The 18,199-nt window shown below is 61.1% G+C and overlaps 1 protein-coding gene across 1 annotated transcript; it reads right to left on the bottom strand.

The window, feature by feature from the left end:
* Positions 1 to 4,675: 4,675 nt before the first annotated feature.
* Positions 4,676 to 17,246, bottom strand: TGM2 (transglutaminase 2). Its single transcript, XM_040575896.1, has 13 exons — positions 16,921 to 17,246; positions 14,958 to 15,137; positions 12,756 to 12,998; positions 11,658 to 11,776; positions 10,758 to 10,886; positions 10,211 to 10,391; positions 9,161 to 9,296; positions 8,941 to 9,044; positions 8,589 to 8,828; positions 8,145 to 8,417; positions 6,313 to 6,473; positions 6,066 to 6,202; positions 4,676 to 5,776 (listed from the first exon to the last, which is right to left on the bottom strand). The coding sequence occupies exons 1-13, from the start codon at positions 16,928 to 16,930 to the stop codon at positions 5,620 to 5,622; spliced, it is 2,070 nt and encodes a 689-aa protein (XP_040431830.1). The 5' UTR covers positions 16,931 to 17,246; the 3' UTR covers positions 4,676 to 5,619.
* Positions 17,247 to 18,199: the final 953 nt, after the last annotated feature.

Raw genomic sequence — 18,199 nt, 5'->3', positions numbered from 1 at the left:
CAGCAGCGGGGGGGTAAATTGACAATCTGTGTTGAGAGAAGTGAATGCTGTGGCACCAAAAGGAAGGTGAGTACTGCTGCCAGGTGCCTACAAGGGGAGAATCGCGGAGACAGGCAGTTCTCTGGAAACTGGAGGCCAAGAAAATGCCCTAAATACTTCACAAGGTTGGTATGTATCAACAGGTTTCATACCTCGGGCAACGTTTTATAGGTCAGAGCCTGTCCAGGGCTGTAGAAATAGCTTCAGAAGAAAGCTGGTGAGAGAAGTGGCGAGGCGTGCTGTGCCTGTGAGCGTCACCGTGTGCTCCCTGTCCCCTCGCAGGGCTGAGCCGTGCGCTGCCTGCCCAGGGCACGAGGGCTGCAGCCTCTTCCCAGCCCCTTGCTTGGGCCGGCTGCTGACAGTCGCCGGTCAGTTCTACAGCCTGTGGATGTTAGTCTTTAAGACTAGATGGAAAAAATATAAAATGTACCTCGTGCCATCAAAAACAAAACAAAAAAAAGGCCTCATGAACCACTTGAGTGAAACACCGCGTAGGTGTTGAGTTTTGACGGCCTCTTAAGAGGAGTGAGGTCGGGATAAGCATTTTCCAATAATTCCACTTCAGGGAAGTGCCAGAGGCATCAGCTGCTTTTTTCCTACCTGAACTTTGCTATCACCTGCAAGTTTGGGACCCACCAAATTTCCTGGGGCTAATTAGCTGGAGATTTTTGGATAAACAAGGAAGGAGAGCGAGCCATATCCAGAAGAACAGGGAAGCTGGAAGAACAGGAGGCTTAGTTTTACTGCAACAAAAAGATAACTAAATTCGCGTTAGCACTGAATGTGTTATCTTTGTATCATCTTAGAAAGTTCTTGTTTGAATAGCCGAGTAAAATGGAATCAGTTCTTCACAGGGAAGAAGGATTGGAATGTTCCCCCTCAAACATGGCAAGTAAAGAGTTTCAAATTCCCAGCTTTGTGATGCAGGAAATACCAGAGGGTTTCACAATGCAGAAGGCAGTTTGATGGATGGCAGGGAGGGCTGGGAGTGAAGGAATCTGGTTGTGATGAGTGGCACCTGATTTGGGATGGAATAATCACGGTCTGAGCTTCTGCCTACCTGCAGGCCTGCATTTGGGGGATTTACTGTGCTGCTGAGTGCTAGGCCCTGCAGGGGAGAGCGGCTGAGCCACGGCGAGTCCTGGTGAGGCGGCCAGCTCAGGGCCCCTCGAGGGTGTCCAAGAAGCAAGAAAGCTTCTTGCAGGGATTATTCTGTGAAGAGCGAGTGCTTGTGGAAAGAGGATTGAAAGGAAAGGGGTGCAAATTATAACATATATGCTTTTTGTGTCTTGCAGGGAGCTGCTGCAGTTCCCAGTACCCTGCTCCTTTTCTCTTTCCACTTCATGTGAAACGTCTGCTGTAGGCAGCAAATTGTTTCTTTATTTGCATTTTCAGTAGGAGCTTCACACAGCACCGCTAAGTGACAAGCTTAATGAAGGCTGACACCATACCGAGCCTCTCCTTGGCGTATGCTGGAGCAGATGAAACATCGAGGCTGTGCTGGAGCAGAACGCAGGACGCTGCCAGCAGTGTCCGTGCGGAGGGGACGGGGCTGGCGGCCGCAGGAGCCCTGCGCAGCCGCGGGGTGCGGGAGGCAGCACGGAGCCCGGCCTCGAGAACGCCCGAGTCTGTGACTGCCTTCCTGCTGCTCCTGAGCAGGCTTCTGCTGTGCGAATCAATGACGCGGCCGTTCCAGCGAGATGGTGGGACATGTGCCACTGTAATTGCTACAGCAGATGACTATCATCTACTCTACTGCAGTAGTCAAATACGGTTTTAGAGATATTTTGCGTGCTGTCCAGGGAACTGAGGGGAAAACATGTGTCAGTATAGGACACCCACGTTGCACTGTCCCGCACCTGCCTTGCGTATAATTTGGCAGAGGCTATGAAATGGTTTTCTTCACCTAATGTTGTTTAAGTGTTTTAGTTTCTGTGATGCTCTGGGGCTAGGGAAGATTAACGTTTGTTTTGGGACTTGGATGGCTTCGGATAGGTCTCCTGTTTTCTTTTGGATTAGCTCTACTGCCAGCAGCTTGGGGGGGGCGAGCAAAACCCACACCTGGCTCCAACCTGGTTGCAGAGGGGGTGCTGGGGAGGAACCTGGCCAGGCAGAGCCCCGCAGGCACCGCGGCCGCTGCTTGGCACCGCTGTGGCAGCAGAGTAGGTGGCTCGCGACAGCCAGTGCGCAGGTTCTAGCAGCGTGGTGCTCCGGGGCCTACGGGCCTCTCGAAGCCTTGCACGGTTGCTGGTGAGCGGAGGCAGCCTTTGGCCGCCTTTGGCCTCCTTCGGCGTCCCCGTGCCCGCCCCACTTCTGGCAGTGGTGGCGGCGCTGTCTGCAGAGGTTTGCGTGGGGGAATGAGCACTTTGTGCACCTGAACGGTGCCCAGCACACACCAGTCTGATTGCAGGTGTTTTACGGCCCCAGCTGGAGCCCGAAGCCCTGAAAATGATTGTAAATGCACCTCTGAGTTTTCCTCTGCTCGTGGAATTAACGTGGCACTGCAGCCTGGCCGGCTCCTTATAGTCAAGCTCGGTGCTGCTGCTGAAATGGGTCAGTGTGGGAGCTGACGATCAGTCGTAAGCTGATTTGGGGCTGTTTCTTTCTGGGGACGAACGAGTGGCTGACGGGAGACACTCACCTTGTCCATGGGTGCTGGGTGGCTCCCACAGGGTCCTCGCTGGTTTGGGGCTGAGTCCGGCCCTGTGAGAGCAGCGCTGCCTGCGGCACTGCAAGCGGCACAACCGGGGCACAGCACCGACAGCCTGGGGCGAGCCCCGGCACCGCCGTGTCGGCTTCTGCCTCCCAGGGCCACACAGGGTGGGCATGGCGGGCACCGGGCTGTGTGTCCCCATTGTCACCTGGCCGAAACGGCCGCGCTGGCAGAGGGGCTGCTCAGCGCTGTTCCCTGTGGCTCCCGTGAACGCAGGCCGGCTTCCCGAGGAGCTCTCGCCAGCTGTGGCTTCTTGTTTGCTGCTCTCTCGCCCCTGCCAGGCCCCAGGTACCCGGCTTGTTCGGGGAGTGTAAAAATGCATCTGTGTTTGTCGAGGGGGCAGACCTTTGGTGAGACTTGAAAATCTCACAGAAGTGTGTGTGTGTGTGCACTCTAATTTAAAGTAGGTTTTTCCTAGTCTCGGTCCATCAGCAAAGGTAAATTGGAGGTCCTCAAGTCTAAAATGAGTTTACAGTTGTTTCTTGGTAAGTCAGCATCTCCAGCCAGCTGAGATGTATTAATAACCTCTCCTCCACATGTAAACAGTCTCGCCTTGCTTTGGAACTTGGGCTAATGCTGAATTATATTTTTTCCTGCGCAAAGAGTGCTTTAAATGTTCATTTCATAATTTATTGCTTGCATAGCAGGAGTGCCTGGCAAGGAGTCTCAGGGCTGCAGCCTTGTCCCCGGGAGGTGCTGAGGGAAGCTCGGGCAGGCGCCTGCGGCTGGTGGCGTGCTCCCCCAGCAGAGCTTCAGGGCTGGTCGCAGTGCTCTCGGTCCATGGAAAACATCTTAGAAAATGTGTGGGGCAAACACCCATGGGCTCAGAGGTGCCTTAAGTGATTCATTGGGCTCTACAAACAGTGTGGAAGGAGGGTGGGGTGGGGTGGGGTGGGGGTTAATGTGGGAGAAACCAGCCTTGGAGAGAGCCAAACCCCAGAGCGAGATCATAAATGCAGCATTTGGTGTCTGTCATACGAGCTTTGTTCCTTGTCAAAGCAGCCTTGCTCCACCATGCTTCAGATGGATAGGAGTGACCTTCAGAAATAGCTGTGCTAATGTTTATTTTATCAGGACCCAGCTTCGAACCAGAGGAGCTGGTTATTTTTAAACCAGGCATTGAGCAGCTTGAAGCCTGGCTCAGCAGAGCTGTGTGTAACAAATGCTCTTTAAAGTAAGGCTGTGCATCATCCCTGGCTCTGAGCAATATTCCTGACAAGGGAAAGCAGCGTGGGGCTGGTGCCTGTTAACCCCTGTGTGGCACCGCTGCTCCTCGGGGCTGAACTCTGCGGCTCCCGGCCCAGAGGCTCCGCGGTGCTGGGGGCTGGCTTCAGATCCACTGCTGGTTCTCCCGGTTGTGGGAGGACAAAATCCCCATCCCATGGATGCCAGAGCTCCTGTCTGGTTCGTGCACGGTGGGGTGGGCACTCCCCATCTCTGCCGGAGCCAGGTGGACCTGCGGGACCATGCTGATGAGCTTCTCCAGCACGCTGCAGGGCAGAGCCTGGTCTTAGGCTCCAGCAGGAGATGGAGCTTGGCCGCTGCCCCCGCAGCGCAGCGCAAACATCCAGCAGCCCTGGCCTGGCCTGGCCAAGAGCTGTACCGTGCAGAAGGTATTCCTGTAATTTCCTCTGCGGGGTTGTCTCTGCTGCAATTTACCCCCTGCGGCAGGCGCTGCTGGGAGCCACGTGATGGGTGCAGGCGAGCTGCAGGGCCCTGGCTATGATGCAGTCCCAATGGCCCTGGGACCCCGGGAAGGCACTGTGCTGCAAAGCTCCAAACTGAATCCCCAGCGTTGGCACTGGGCTGGACATGGATGCGGAGAAGCCTGGCGGAGGTCAGGGCTTTACCCCCACCTGCCCCAGCACTGGGCGAGGACCTGCTGGGTGCCTCCCTGGGGAAAGGATGCTCAAGAGCCAGGTCTGGCTTTAGAAGTGAAAAATAGAGTTTTTATTCAGTGCTTGCATAGTTAATTCATGTAAAGGTAACATCCCATTCCTCACCACACAGTCTCTGCAGTGACAGGAACGGTCGTTAAAGCAAATAACCTGCTTTACCTATGCAGTAGGGCTCTATGCAGTATGTATTTATATAGCCATAAATAGGTTTATGCCATATGCCTATATAGCATATAAGCAGCCTTGTGCTCACAGTATACAGTCTTTTCTCTACCAAATTGCATTCAGAGAGTTTTAACTGGCACGTGTGAACGCTGCTGCTGCGCAATCAGTGCTGGAGAAGATTGTCTTTCTATTGTTTGCTTTATAAAATGTGCTCTGCTTCCCAGGGGTATGTTTAGAGCTGCAGAAAAAGGAGCGAGCCTCGCTGCCGCCTGGCTGCTGCGGGAGGGGGCCCCAGGGCTCCCCTGCGCCCTGAGCAGGGACAGGCGGATGGGGACGCTTCCACCTCTGCACGGTGAGGGAGAGGTGGTGAGGGGGGGGGGGGGCTCAGACCCTGCTCCCCAGGGGAACTCAGCCGGGGTTATCACTGTTGTCCTGCCTGGGCCATGTCGATGCCTGCCTGCCCGTTCCCCACGGTGTGGGGTTGGCAGCACTGGCCCAGGCCAGTGGCTGGAGAGGGGCTCAGTGGGCATCAGGGTGGTGGGCAGCGGGTGGGCGGCTGCTGCAGGAGCCCCTGGCGCCTCTGCCCTGCTCCCCTCCTGCTGCCTCCCCCACAGCACTGAGCGCTCCCGGGCAGGAGCGTGGCACTGCAGCCTTGGGGTGGCTCAGGCAGGGTTTTGCAGTCGTTCTGTGGGTCCGCAGCATCGTCCTGGGCTGAACTGAGGGGGGCCGGCCAGCCCTCGCTGCAGCAGGGAGGCAGGGGCTCGGTGTGAGGGGTGGCGATGGCCGGGGGGGGGACAGGGCCCCTCACTTGGGCAGGGGTGCGATGATGACGTTGCGGTAGCCCTTCACCCCCGTCAGCTTGTCGCTCTCGAAGTCCACCATCAGCTTGCGCAGGCCCGCCTGGCGCGGCACGAAATCCAGCCTGAACTTGGCCTCTGCCTGGGGCTCGACAGGGTCCTCGCTGTGGGGTGGGGGGGGTGGGGTCAGTGGGGCATGGACCACCCCGTGCCGCCACCTGCCCCGTGCTGGTGCTGACACAGGGCAGTGGCGGTGCTGTGGGACCCATGGGACCCCCTGCGGCACGGCTGAGCCCCCACGCCCCCCGCCCAGCTCAGCCCCCTGCTCCCACGATGCCCACGTGGAGCTGGGCCCCAGGCTGCCTCTCCTGGAGGCTCCAGGTGCAATCCCCCCACACCCCCCCAGCCCCTTCCCCACTGCCCGGCTGGGGAACAGGAGAGAAAGGCTCTTACAACTCCTTGATCCTCTGCCCTTCGGTGAGGCCAGCTCCCTCCACCACGAACACGCAGTTGTTCAGCGGGACTGCGAGGGGGTTCACCAGCGTGATCTCTGCCACCAGCTTCCGATTCTGCATCGGCTCCCCTAAAACCTGCGAGTAAAGGGCACTGAGCCACCCGGCAGCGCTGTGCAAGCACCAGCGTGCTGGGACTGTCCCAGCCCCGCTCCCTGGGACCGACCCCCCCGGGGCCGAGCCCTCACCCTGATCTTGATCTCCGGATTCTGGATGTAGACGTCCCTCATGGCCAGCACAACGTCACCCGTCTCGTACTCAGTCAGGAGGGCCACCACCTTGATGATGTTGTCCTGGGTCAGGCACGGCCCGTACTTCTCGTAGAGGATGCGCAAGGGCACGCTCTGCACTGGGAGGCGAAGCAGAGCAGGGTCAGCGCTTGCCCCCGGAGCCCAGCGCGCACCGGGGAAGGTTGGATTAAGGCTTTCGAACGCTGCTCCCATCCAGCCCAGGCAGCAGGCTCAGGAGCAGCTTTGCAGGCACCCAGAGAAGCTGCTAAGTGCCCAGCGCTGGTGCTGTGGGAGGTTTTGCAAGTGTGAAGGTGCCTGCAGGGCAAAGGCAGCGCCCCGCTTCCCTTCGCGGCAGGGAGAGCAGCCCCGTCCCTTATTCGCTTAACAAACAGCACACAGCTGACTGCTGCATTTGTTATGGGCCCCATTAGGAGATCAGAGCTTGGCTCAGGCTAAAAATAAGTCTGTTCCAGCACATCAGCTGTACTACATCTCCAGGCCCTGAAGGTTTGTAGAAAAATGATCTAAATCTAAACTGTTTAATTACCAGGCAGCAATGTTAATTTGTAAAAACCGCAAACCAAGGTTCAGTTTTTTGTGTGCTGGGCTGGTGCCAGGACAGCTCAGGGGCCAAAATAACACGAGGATGGGAGCGGCCGTGCCCTCCCCAGGAGGAGGGCTGGGAATGTCAGCGCTGCGGGCAGCAGTGGGGGACTGCGGCGCTGGGCACTGGGCCCCCCAGCCTGGGGATGGCAGTAACGGAGCCGTCTGGCACCAGGCACTGCCCTCCCTGGGGGAAATCCTGCACAGCCCTGTGGGAGAAGCCATGGCCTCCACTGTGCAATCTCGCACCGAGCGGTACGAGGGGGACGTGATGAGTGCGGTGCAGCCCTGGGAGGAGAGCCCTGCCTATAGCACGGCTTGCTTCCTCCACATAAAGAATGCAAGAGCAGTAACTTTTGTCCTTCTCTAAATGCGTTTCCAGCCCCCTGCCTGAGTAATGTTCTTTATCCTTTCATCAAAGATTAAAAACCCACAGTGGTAAATAAATAAGGACAAAACCCCCGAAGGAGGCATCGATCACTGCGCAGCCGTGTGACAGCGCTGCAGCTCGCACAGGCTCCCGTGTGTGGCGCGGTTTGCACTGGGACGTGCCACGGGTGAGCACACCACGGGCTGCCCGTGGGATATCTGCCCCCCACTCTGCCAGCCGGTCCCAAGCGGGGCCTTAACGCCGCCGTGATAACATGGGATCAAACAAAGCTCAAAGCGCTGTGCTGTGCCAGCCCCAGTGTGGACCTGGTGACCCTCCGGGTGGTTGTATAACGCGGGTGGGTACAACATGCGCAGGGTCGGGCAGTGCTCTCAGCAGGCTGGAAAAGCCAGGAGGGGGAGAGCTGCAGGCGAAACCCTGCCCATGGCTCACGCTTCGTGTGTTGGGGGCTAGCATAGGCACCCAGGGCCTCGTAGCGGCTCGGTGCCTTGCACGTGCTTGCAGCGGTTTCTGCTTGTCCCGCTGTGCCCTGGCCTGCATCCAGGGACGAGGTTTGCACAGGCATTATTTTTGCTCAAGCCATTGTGTGCACAAAGCGTGCGGTTGGCAGCTGGGATGAAGAATTTCCTCTTTGAGAGGCTGCCAGCATGGACTTGGAGCTGGCAGCTCCCTCAGGCGGGGTGCGAGAGCTGCAGGCACGGCAAGGCTCTGACGGGTGGCACAGCCACCCCTGCCCGGCACCGCCGCCTCACCGCAGCCCCGCGGCCCTGTCTGAGCCTGGGAACACCGCTCTTACCCGTGCGGGGCCCGAGGGTGAGGTTGAGCAGGTCCTTCATGCCGCACTGCGGGCCCACCGTGCCGTTGTAGCTGGCGGTGCGAGCGCACAGCATGAGCCTGCACACGCGCTCCGTGTCCGTGTCGTTGCTGATGACGGCAAAGACGTCGAAGTCGGAGCCGTTGTTTGCACCGTCTGACAGCTTGATCTTGACGTGCAGCCCCTCGTCGCCCTCGCTGAGGGAGCTCTTCTCGTGCTCTGCCTTGGCAAACACTTCTCTCTCTTTTTCAGACCCTGGGGTGCAAGAAAAACATCCTGTTAGCGGGGAGGCAGCGCGGCCGGCTTTGGCTGGTGTTCACCCTCCTTGCTGGAGCTGTCTTGGCGTGGCTGCTGCGCTAATGAAATGTCCCCCCCTGACCCCTGACGGCTGCCCCCTCCCTCCTGGCTGCCCCCAGGCCCCCGTACCCTCCGGGTACTTGTAGTTGTGGGTGATGTCCTCGCGGCTGTCCCTGCCCACGCTCTTGGTGCTGATGTTCTTCCCCACCACCGAGGAGTGCGTGCTCTTCCTCTGCGAGCCGTCGCGCTGCACGATCCAGTACACCACGTCGGCGTTCACCTCCGCGAAGATAAAGGGGATGTCGTACTTCATCTGCAGGTCGCCCTCCTTGATGGCCTTGACGGGGGCCGGCCCGCAGCAGTAAACCCCTGCGGGGAGCGGGGTCACTGCTATTGCCTGGGACCTGGAGGGGAGACCCCACCGGCCCCCGCTGAGCGCAGGGCACGGGGAGGGCAGGGAGGGCGCGCGGCCGCATCGCACCTTCGCTCTTTTCCTGGGGGGTCGGGTCCAGCGCCTGCCACCCGTCGTAGCCAGCTGCCAGGTCTGGTCGGGCCATCCAGGATTCAACCCAGCAGTGGAAGTTCCTGCAAGGGAAGCACGGGCACAGGGCTGAGCAGCTCCAGCCCTGCAGAGCTGGTGGCCGGGGACTCTGCGGGGTCAGGGCATGCTGGGGGGGGCTGTGGTCCCCACTGCCGCTCACCATATCATGTCCTTGGAGCGCCTCTCCTCCACCCCCGTCTCGTTCATGTAGCGGTCGATGACCAGGTTGCCGTTGGTGTCGTGGGCTGAGTTGTAGTTGGTCACCACCCGGCTGGGGATGCCCAGGCAGCGCATGACTGCGGGGAAGCGGGGCAGAGTCGGCTGCGGGTCCCCGGGGCGCTGCCCCTGCCCCTGCTCAGCCCTTCTGCAGCGCCAGCCCTGGGACCCTGCAAGACGCTGCCAGTCTTGGCGAGCCACGGGCGAGACGGGTGGTGCACTGACAGTCAGTTTGATGTCGCAGTAGAAAAAAGGCACAAAAGAGGCTGGAAGTGCTTTTAAGGGAGTGCACAGCCAGGCAGCACGCAGCAGCCTCATATTTAATCTCATAGCTGCCTTTTACTGCGAGCGGGGCACCCTGGGGAGCAGGGAGGCAGTTATAATGTTTCAAAGGAAGGCTATAAACTTCTGTGATTCACAGAAAATCCACTTAAGTTCTCTGCTATTTCTCTCCTCTAAAAAGAACCTCATACACATGAAATATATAAATGAACGCGCACACTCTCGTGCAACCCAGAGAGCAAGGCCAAGCGTTGTGCTCAGGGCAAAACTGCGCAAGCACGCACGTGTGTCTGTGCGCTCCTTAACAGAGGATAGCCTTGAATTTTTCTTTGCTTTCGCCCCAGATTGACTGTCTTGGTGGCAGTGAAATTATTTTGATCTGAGTGGATTCATTACTTCATTGCAAACTTGACCTTAAAGCCACTTTCCTTCTCCCAAGCCGTGAATTCAGCCCCTCCCTCCTGGCTGGGCTGTCCATGCCAGGGCACAGAGAGCTAATTGAAAAGCCAGAGAGGTTCTTTATAATTTTTTCCCTCCCTTTCCTGACAAATTGGAATAACAGAGCTTAATTGCTAAGCATTCATTGCAGGCTGACTGCAGCCAGCCCGGGCAGCTCCCCCGCTGCAGCACGAGGCTGGGGGCACGGGGCTGCCCCCTCCCACGGGTGGGAGACGGGAGCCAGTGAAGGGGCCGGGGGGGATCCTGCTCTCACCGGTACACGCCACGGCAGCGAAGACCCAGCACTGGCCATACTTGACTGGCTGGCACCCAAACTTCTTCCACCGCTTCAGAATATCCACGCTGCCAATCCAGGCCATCGGACTCATCCCATCATCGTAATGATCGTCCCACCGTCCCAGCAGCACCCCGCGGTCCTCATCGTTACAGTTGACCTGCGGTGCGACAGGGGGGGGCTGCGACAGGAGGAAATGCCACCGGACAGCCCTGGGTGGCCTGGCACGAAGGGACAAAGCCCCCTGCGGCAGCAGCAGGCTGCCGTGGCAGGGGAAGGAATGCCTTCCTCCAGCTCGTGTGGGCTGCCACCCTCAGCAGGTAGGGATGCAAGAGCTGCACCGGGATGCGCATGGCCACAGTGCCGGTGCTGCAGCGGCGTGCACGGGCACACCGGGGTGCATGGGCATACTGAAGTGTGCACAACTGATGCATCGCAGTGCACTTGTGCATCACGGCTGCAGTGGAGGGGCTGTTTGGTGGCCAGCCTGGAGGCGTCGTGTTGGCCAGAGCCCTGTGGGACTCACCATGGCGCTCACCACCCTGCCGATGTAAACAGGGTCGTTGCGGCGGGAGCAGTCCCGGTTCTGGTCCCTCAGGAACTTGGGGTTTGTGTCCAGCAGGTTGAGGCAGATGGCCAAGATGTCATCTTCAAACTGGTGCAGAGGGAGGGGAGAAAACACATGTGAGGTTGTGCAGCTGTGGCGGGGGCAGCGCGGCAGCGGCCAGATGACTTTGTCCCTTTTGTGGCACCACGATAAGGGGCTGGGGCTGACGCCAGCAGGAGGCTCGGCTCAGGAGCAAGCTCCCGCCCTCGTGCTGGGGCCGGATCCTGCTTCCTGCAGCTGCTGCTGCACAGAGGTCAGGCATGGGCAGAAAATAAATCTCTGGGGGAAAACCACCTATTTCCCCATCATCCGATGAGTCAGGACTTCCCTGAATTGAGATGTGGATCTCCTGAGAGCCGTGAGCCCCCCGCCCCACAGCCCACGGGGGCACTGCATAGAGCCCCAGCTGGAGCTTGGGGGGCAGCTGGGCCCCCCCCAGCACCCAGGGCCCGCAGCTTGGCTCTGGGTGATGCAGCTCGGGGCACAGGCGCTGTCTTATCGGTGCGGCCGGCATGGCGCTGGGGAGCGCTTTATCGAGCAGCAGCTCCCCGGCAGCACCGATTAGAAGTGTGCGGCCCCAAGCCGGGCAGCAACGCTCCCCATGTTCTTCCAGGCTTTGAAGTTGGCACATTCCCGCTCGGAAATGAGATTTTCGTGTATTTGCTCTGTGGGCACACAGTGGCACCGCTTCCTCCCCAAAGTGCCGGCTGGGTTTGGGGTGCAGGGTGCGTGCCGTCTGGGGAGCACGTGTGGCTCCCGTGCCCTGTGAAGCCGAGGGCTGCGGCAGCCTGGGGTCCTGGGGGGCCGTGCCCCACGCACCTGGCCGAAGTTCCAGGGGGTGGAGGTGATGTAGTCCCGGGCACCCTGGTAGATGAGCCCCTGCTGAGACAGCACATACTCGCGGCGCTCGTCCTCGTCTCGGAGGTAGACCGTGTCCTCTGCAGGGGGAAAAACAGATGGGGACGGGGATGGGGACTCTGCCACACACCTTCTGGTGCTCCCTACTCAGAGCCCCCCCCAGGACATGCCACGGGCAGCCACTGAGACAGAGCTGGTGGGGAAGGAAGCAGCAGGGGCTGGGGCTGGAGCTGCTCCTGCCTGAAGAGCTTTTGACCCGGTTAGATCTGAGCAGATGGGAAAATTTCAGTGGGCTTGTGTTTCCCTTTTTCATTCTTTACTTATAACTCTCTTATTTCTCTCCCCTTTTGTTTTATGTAGTGTTTTTTTTTTTTCCCAGGAGTGGAAATCTGCCTGGCCTGAGAAATGAGCAGTGGGAACTGGGAGTGCTGGCTGAGGTCACGACTCACATAGAAACTACTGCTGGAAAAAATGCTCTTTACTGGAAATGTTTTCAGGGACCAAAACCATACATCTCCAGCATCAGCGTTCAGCACAGCCCCGGGTATGTGAAGCTTCCTAAAAGCCCTTATCTCTGGAGCCAGCACAAAGCGTTTGGGATTCAGGAAATCACTCATTTCAGCCAAGGTCTCGGGAGCAGGACAGCGTGGGGCTGCTCCTCGGGGCAGAGGAAGGACGTGAACAGATGAGAATCTGAACAGATGAGAATCTCAACTGTTGTTTGCCCAACTGTAATTAAACACTGCAGCACACATTCTCCCTTCTGTGTCCTGCCACCCGAATTTCACCTGTACAATAGCAACTTTGAGCCCCCGCACACCGCAGCGTGCCCAGCAGGCACCAGCCCAGGAGGCGCAGCGTGGGGGGAGCTGGGGGCTTCTCCCCAGCCAGGAGCTGCTGTCAGGGGCTTCCCGGATGGGGCACTGGGTGTTCGGGGTGCTGGTCAGAGGAGCTGTGTGTCCTGGGGCAGGGGACGGGGCTCACGGCCTGCTACGGGGGCCCACAGAGCAGGGAAACTCAGCTCTGGAAGCCCCGGTGTCGGAAAGGCAAAAGCCTCACCTGGGTGCCAGGCGTTGAAGAGCAGAACGAAGTCCCCGATGTGGAAGCTGGAGCCCTGGTAGCCGGTGGAGGCCTCCAGCATCAGGCTGTAGCGGCCGACGCAGGCACTGGCAGGGGAGCAGAGCGAGACGCAGAGCGCGGCCCCGTCCTGCTGCTGCACCACGGCGCTCCAGGCCCCCTCCTCGGGGAAGTCGGTCAGGGCAAAGTGGGACCTGGTTCCCGACGTCTCGATGGGGCAGGGCCCTGCCAAGCAAGAAGACATCAGCTCAACCCAGGCTCTGGCTTCCCACACAGAGGGGTGTGCAGTGCCCTGCTTGGTGAAGCCCAGGGGTGGCTCTGTCCCTGTTTGGGAGGGGACAGGGACTCAACCCATTGGGTCCCTGGGGGCCAGGATGGTGGCAGAGATGCTCACCCAAGGGCGATGCCCTGCCGAGCTGGGCAGATGGAAAAAACTCACAGAAGCCACCTGAGCTGGGATGCTTTGGGATGGAAGGGGCCCTGCTCCCTCCTGGGACAGACAGCAGGCTTTGTTTCAGGGGGCACGCATGCAGCCCAGGAGGAGAGGAGGGCGAGGCTTTGCTGGGCTTCTCCTCCCCAGCCGAGCAGCCAGGTCCTGGTGCGAGCACGGGTCCTGCCACAGCCCTTGGCACGCAGCTGGAGCCCTCACCACGGGGCTACTTTCAGCAGGAGCTCTGCTAAGCACGCGCAGCCTCAGGCGCGGCTCCAAACACCCCAGTCAGCCGTTACATCAGCGGCTGCGGCGCTCGAGCCGAGGACAGAGCGATCTGCGCTGGCCCCCCGAGCCCTCGGCTGCGTGGGGCCACGAGCCTTCACGCTTGTGTCCAAGCCACCTGTGCCGAGGCCGGCTCCAAACGCCGCTCCCCTGGGAGTGGGGTTGCCTGGCCCCGCCGGTGATGCTGGTGCCTGCACGGGGCGGGCTGGCAGCCAGGCAGCAGGGCCGGTGCCGCCTGCTCCTCCCCGGGGAGCGGCCGTGTGCTGGGCCCCTGCCAGCCCGCGCCCACAGCGAGGGCGGGACACCAGGCGAGCCACCAAAAATACTCATGAACTCATGAGAGTGACACAGCTTCTCCTCCGTGTCCTTTAGGGAAGGCCAGGCTGAGCTATCCGTGTCCTTTTGGCAAGGCCCCTGCTGGGAGCCTGCCTCCACCTCCTCCCCGCTGCGAAACCTGCTGTCCTGCAGCAGCATCCCTGCGCCCCAGGGGCCAGGGCAGGGCTCTTAAAATGCAGCTAATCTAAAAATACAGGCTCTATTTTTGCACCGAGCCATTCCCCTCTCTCCTGCCGGAGGTGGCACAGGAGGTGGCACGTGTCCTCGGGCGGTTTCGCTGTCCCATGGGGATGGGTCAGGCCTGGCAGCTCCTGCTCCCTGCTCCTCTCCAGCCCCACGGGGCTGTGGGTCCAGCTCCCGGTGAGCGTCCTGGCTGGGGCCACTGCCGGCAGGGCCGTGCGGCCGTGTCTTGGCTGGAGCTGAAGCTCCTTTGCCCTTTTTTTGCAAGTGCTGCAGCCGTGCTCCGTCCCGCCTGCAGCCGGCTCCGCCAGCCTGTGCCAGCGTGCCAGGAGCGGTGCGGGAGCTGGGGGTCCTGGCTTCACAGCCTCCGTCACCCCAAGGGAGGAGCTCAGCTTCCCGGAAAAATAATGCTTTACCCTGTGGGGAACCCCTGGTGCACTTTCACTTTGAATTCTGGCCTGGTTGACTCAGCAGGATACGGTCTCCCTAAAATAGCTCTTGTCCAAGAAAGAGTTTCCTCTTCTTTTGCCCGTGGCTGGCCTAACCCCTGTGCAGGGTGCTTGTACCCGGCTGGTGGCCATGGGAGCGGTGTCCCCGTCCCTGTCCCCTGCTGCCCTGAGCAGGCTCTCGCTGGAGCTAAAAGCAGCGGTGGGAAACTCCTCTGACCCCGGGGTGATGTGGGGGGGCAGTATCAGAAGATCATCAGCACAGCCTGAGGGAGGGGGGTCCCACCCTGACCCTCTTCTTGCTTTATTTCCCTGCCACCTCGTTTCAGCTCTCTTTATGGAGCAGGGCCTCTACCTTCTCTCACAGTCTCAGCGTAGGGACTGGCTAAGACATCAGCCTCTGCCGGGAGGAAGCGGGGGCGTGCAGCGGGGAAAGGCTTAGGCAGAAGCCCCCTCTCTGGGCTGTGTGCGGCTGGGGGTTCTCCCGCGGGGCGCAGCGGTACTCACCCGTCTCGACGTTGAAGGCCAGTTTGTCCACCCCCTCCTCGTAGCCCCTGCCGGAGAAGTGCAGGGTGATGGTGAAGGGCTGCCCCCGCCGCACCACCAGCTGCTGGCAGCCCATCTCCGCCGTCCGGTGCTCCCGGCCATTGCTCTCGCACTGCAGGTCCCACGTCTCCAGCTCCAGCTCTGCAGAGGCAGCAGTGGGTGAAGCTCTCCCCTCTGCAGCGTCTTCCCTTGCAGAGAGAGAGATCCCGGCCCCGGGACGTGGATGTGCCCCGCACATCGCCCTGCGCTGTCTGGGAGTGATTTCTCATTGACCTCACCCTGAGCCCGGGGCCTTGATATGGGGCTCCGGCAGCCTCCTCCACCCAGCCCCGTGCCCCCTGGTGTGCCCAGCACATCCGTGCCCGGGCTACAAGCACCCCTCCTGGAGGGCTGCACTGGACGGAGCGGGATCGCCACTGGGAGCGAGCTGGGATGGGGGCAGAAGCCCTGCAGCCAGCCGAGCTCCCAGTGAAGCGCTGCTCTGCTGGCCCAGGTCTGTGCCCCATTTCTCACACCACGGTGCTGCCATCCATGCTGTCAGCATGGAGGAGGGGCAGCATCCAACACCAGAGCAAAGCCCAGCGCCCGTCTTCACGTTCTGGGAGGCTTTGGGCCTGTGTGCTGGGGTTTGCTGTCTGTCCCCTCCAAACCCCTCAGAAGAGGAACATTGCTGAGCTTGGGGAATGCCAGCGATGTTTCTGTGCTTCAGCAAGGCGCTGGGCAGATTTCCTGCTCTGTGATTGCTGAGAAATTGGAGAGACCAAGCATAAATTCAGTGACAGAGGCAGCGTTCGATTCCCTGGCCTCGGGCGCTCAGCTCCGCTCTGCCTCCCAGCCGAGACGCTGATGCAGGCAGGGCTTTGTGCCGGAGGGCCAGCGGCCGCAGCCCCGCCGCCCCAGGCAGCACGCTGCAGCAATGCAATATCGTTCATCATCGTTCAAGACCAGTGACCCTTGAACGCTCTGGCGGCAGACTGATTAGTTGCCAGAATAAATGAAAGCATTTAACGTTGGAGATCACAGTGCAAGCTCAGCACCAGCCAGGAACCGTGGGGCGGGTGGCTGGGGCGATGCTGGGCTTGCTGCAACTCTCCCTGGCTGTGCCCTTCCCACTGCCCGTGTGCTGGGAGCGGTGCTCTCGAGCCCTCCTTGGGCCGGTGCTGGATGCAAAGAGCTGACCCTGAGCCCTGCATTCCCGGAGCGAAATGCAATCCCCATGCCTGCTCCTCCGGGCACGGGCAGCCCGCAGCGCACACTTGCGTGCAGACGCAGAGCTGGGGCTGCCTGCCTGTAAATGAGGGCAAGGCTCACCCAGCTGGTCCCCTGGGACCCTGCAGTGGGGACAGAGCACAGAAAGGACCTTGTCCTTGTCACGTCCAGCTTTGTGAGCAGGAACACTGCTCGGTGCTACGCCACGCAAACTGAGTGTGAGCCTCGCTGACACCGAGCTACGTGAGAAGTTGTGTTTGGGACTTTGGAGATGAGCTGCGTGCGGGAGCAGGACCTCAGGTCCCCCCGTGTCTCCGTGAGGGTTACCATCCTCGGCGGTCCGAGCAAAAAGCAGCGACTCTTTCGAAGCGGAGGCATCTCCTCCCCGGCTGGTCAGCGCCAGGAGGGCGGTGGGATGCCTGCGGTGCCCGGCACGGCTCGGCTCGGCTCAGCTCTCCCGGGGGCCTCCGCTCGCGGGCACCCGGGGCACGGCCGGGGGCTCCCCCCGGGACGGCGCCTTACCCCTGCCCCCCGCCCACCCCGAGCAGCCCCCGCGAGGGGCATTTCCGAAGGCAGGGGAAGCTCGCCGCCTCGGCCCGAGCTTCCAGGAGCCCTCGCAGCGGGGCGAGGCGGGGGCGCACGCTGCCCCCAGCCCCCGGGCTGCCCCCGCCACCCGCTCCAGCCTTCGGCTCGCTCCCAGCTTCGGGGCCCTTACCTTCGGCCATGGTGCCGGTGCCGGTGCCGGTGCCGGTGCCGGTGCCGGTGCGGGCGAAGCGACCACCCCCGCCCGGCCCCGCCGCTCGCTGCCTTTATAGAGCGGGCGCAGCGTCCCCCCCCCGCGGCCGGGGCCGGCTGGGGGGAAAGAAGGGAAAAACAAAGTTTCCAGGAAACAGCGGTTCTGGTCCCACCTATTTTAAACAACAACCGAAAAATAAATTAAAAAAAAAAAATCCGCGGGGCAGGAGCGGGGCTGGTCCCGGCACCTGCGGCCGCAGCCCCCCCGTGCGCCCCCCCCGAGCAGCCTCCGGGGAGCGGCGGCGCTGGGTCGGGAGCGAAGCAGCGGGGGAGGGGAGGGGAGGGGAGGGGGCCGCGCAGTTCCCACCGAGATGCCAGAAGTTTGAGGAATGCTTTCTCCTTATAAAGTTGTCTTCCCCCCTTCCCTTATCTCCGTCCGCGGCCATTTCTGGCAAGGGCCGAGGCTGCCTCGGGGCCGCAGCTGCCAGCCCCCTTCCCGTAAGCGCATCCCTCGGCGCTGCCCCGGCCAGAGGCAAACGTGCTGGAAGCCTGCTGCCCCCCCCCGGACCGCTGCCCCGTGCCCTGCAGCCCTTGTCCCGCTCTGCCAGCGGGGCCGGGGGGGCTGCCCGCCCCCGGAGCCTTCCCTCGTTCCCCTTCCAGAGTGCCCGGGGCTGGAAGCTCGCTGCGTCTCGGCAGCTGCTGGGGGTAAAAGGACCTTCCCGGGGGTGGCAATGTCCTGAGAGCTGCTGGGCTCCGTCACTTGGTGAGCTCAGGGCCACCACCACCCCAGGACCATGCCGGCCCCCAGCTCCTGCTGTGTCCCGCGGTGCTGAGCCCCGGGCTCGGCCCTGTTGCTGCCCCCGGGGCAGCCGGATCGGCCCCGGCACTGGGACGCTCCTGGAGAGGGGCCCCTGGCAGCAGGCAGTGTTTGTGCTGGGAAGGGTTGCAACGAACCATGCAGCCTCTTCCAGCTCCACAAAGAGCCTTTTTCTGTGGCAGAGCGGAGCTGGGAAAACCCCCAGGAGCCAGAGCCTGACGGTGTGGCTGGTTGTGGCCCCACTGCGGGGCTCCAGGGGCATGGGGACGGTTCTGCAGCAGCGCTGCCCCGTGCTGCCCTGCGCGCAGGAGCTGGGACCCGTGCTGGTGGCCCGGAGACCCCCTGGCAGCAGGTGGTTTCTGCTGGCCCTGCTCCCAGCTCTGCCTCCGGGGCACCGGAGCCTTTGCCACCAGCGGTGACACGTGCAAACGTGTCTGGGCTC

This window comes from Cygnus olor, chromosome 16 (assembly GCF_009769625.2).
Source record: "Cygnus olor isolate bCygOlo1 chromosome 16, bCygOlo1.pri.v2, whole genome shotgun sequence".
Taxonomy (NCBI): domain Eukaryota; kingdom Metazoa; phylum Chordata; class Aves; order Anseriformes; family Anatidae; genus Cygnus; species Cygnus olor.
The sequence above is the reverse complement of the archived record's forward strand: the minus strand, read 5'-3'. Positions and strand labels throughout refer to the sequence as shown.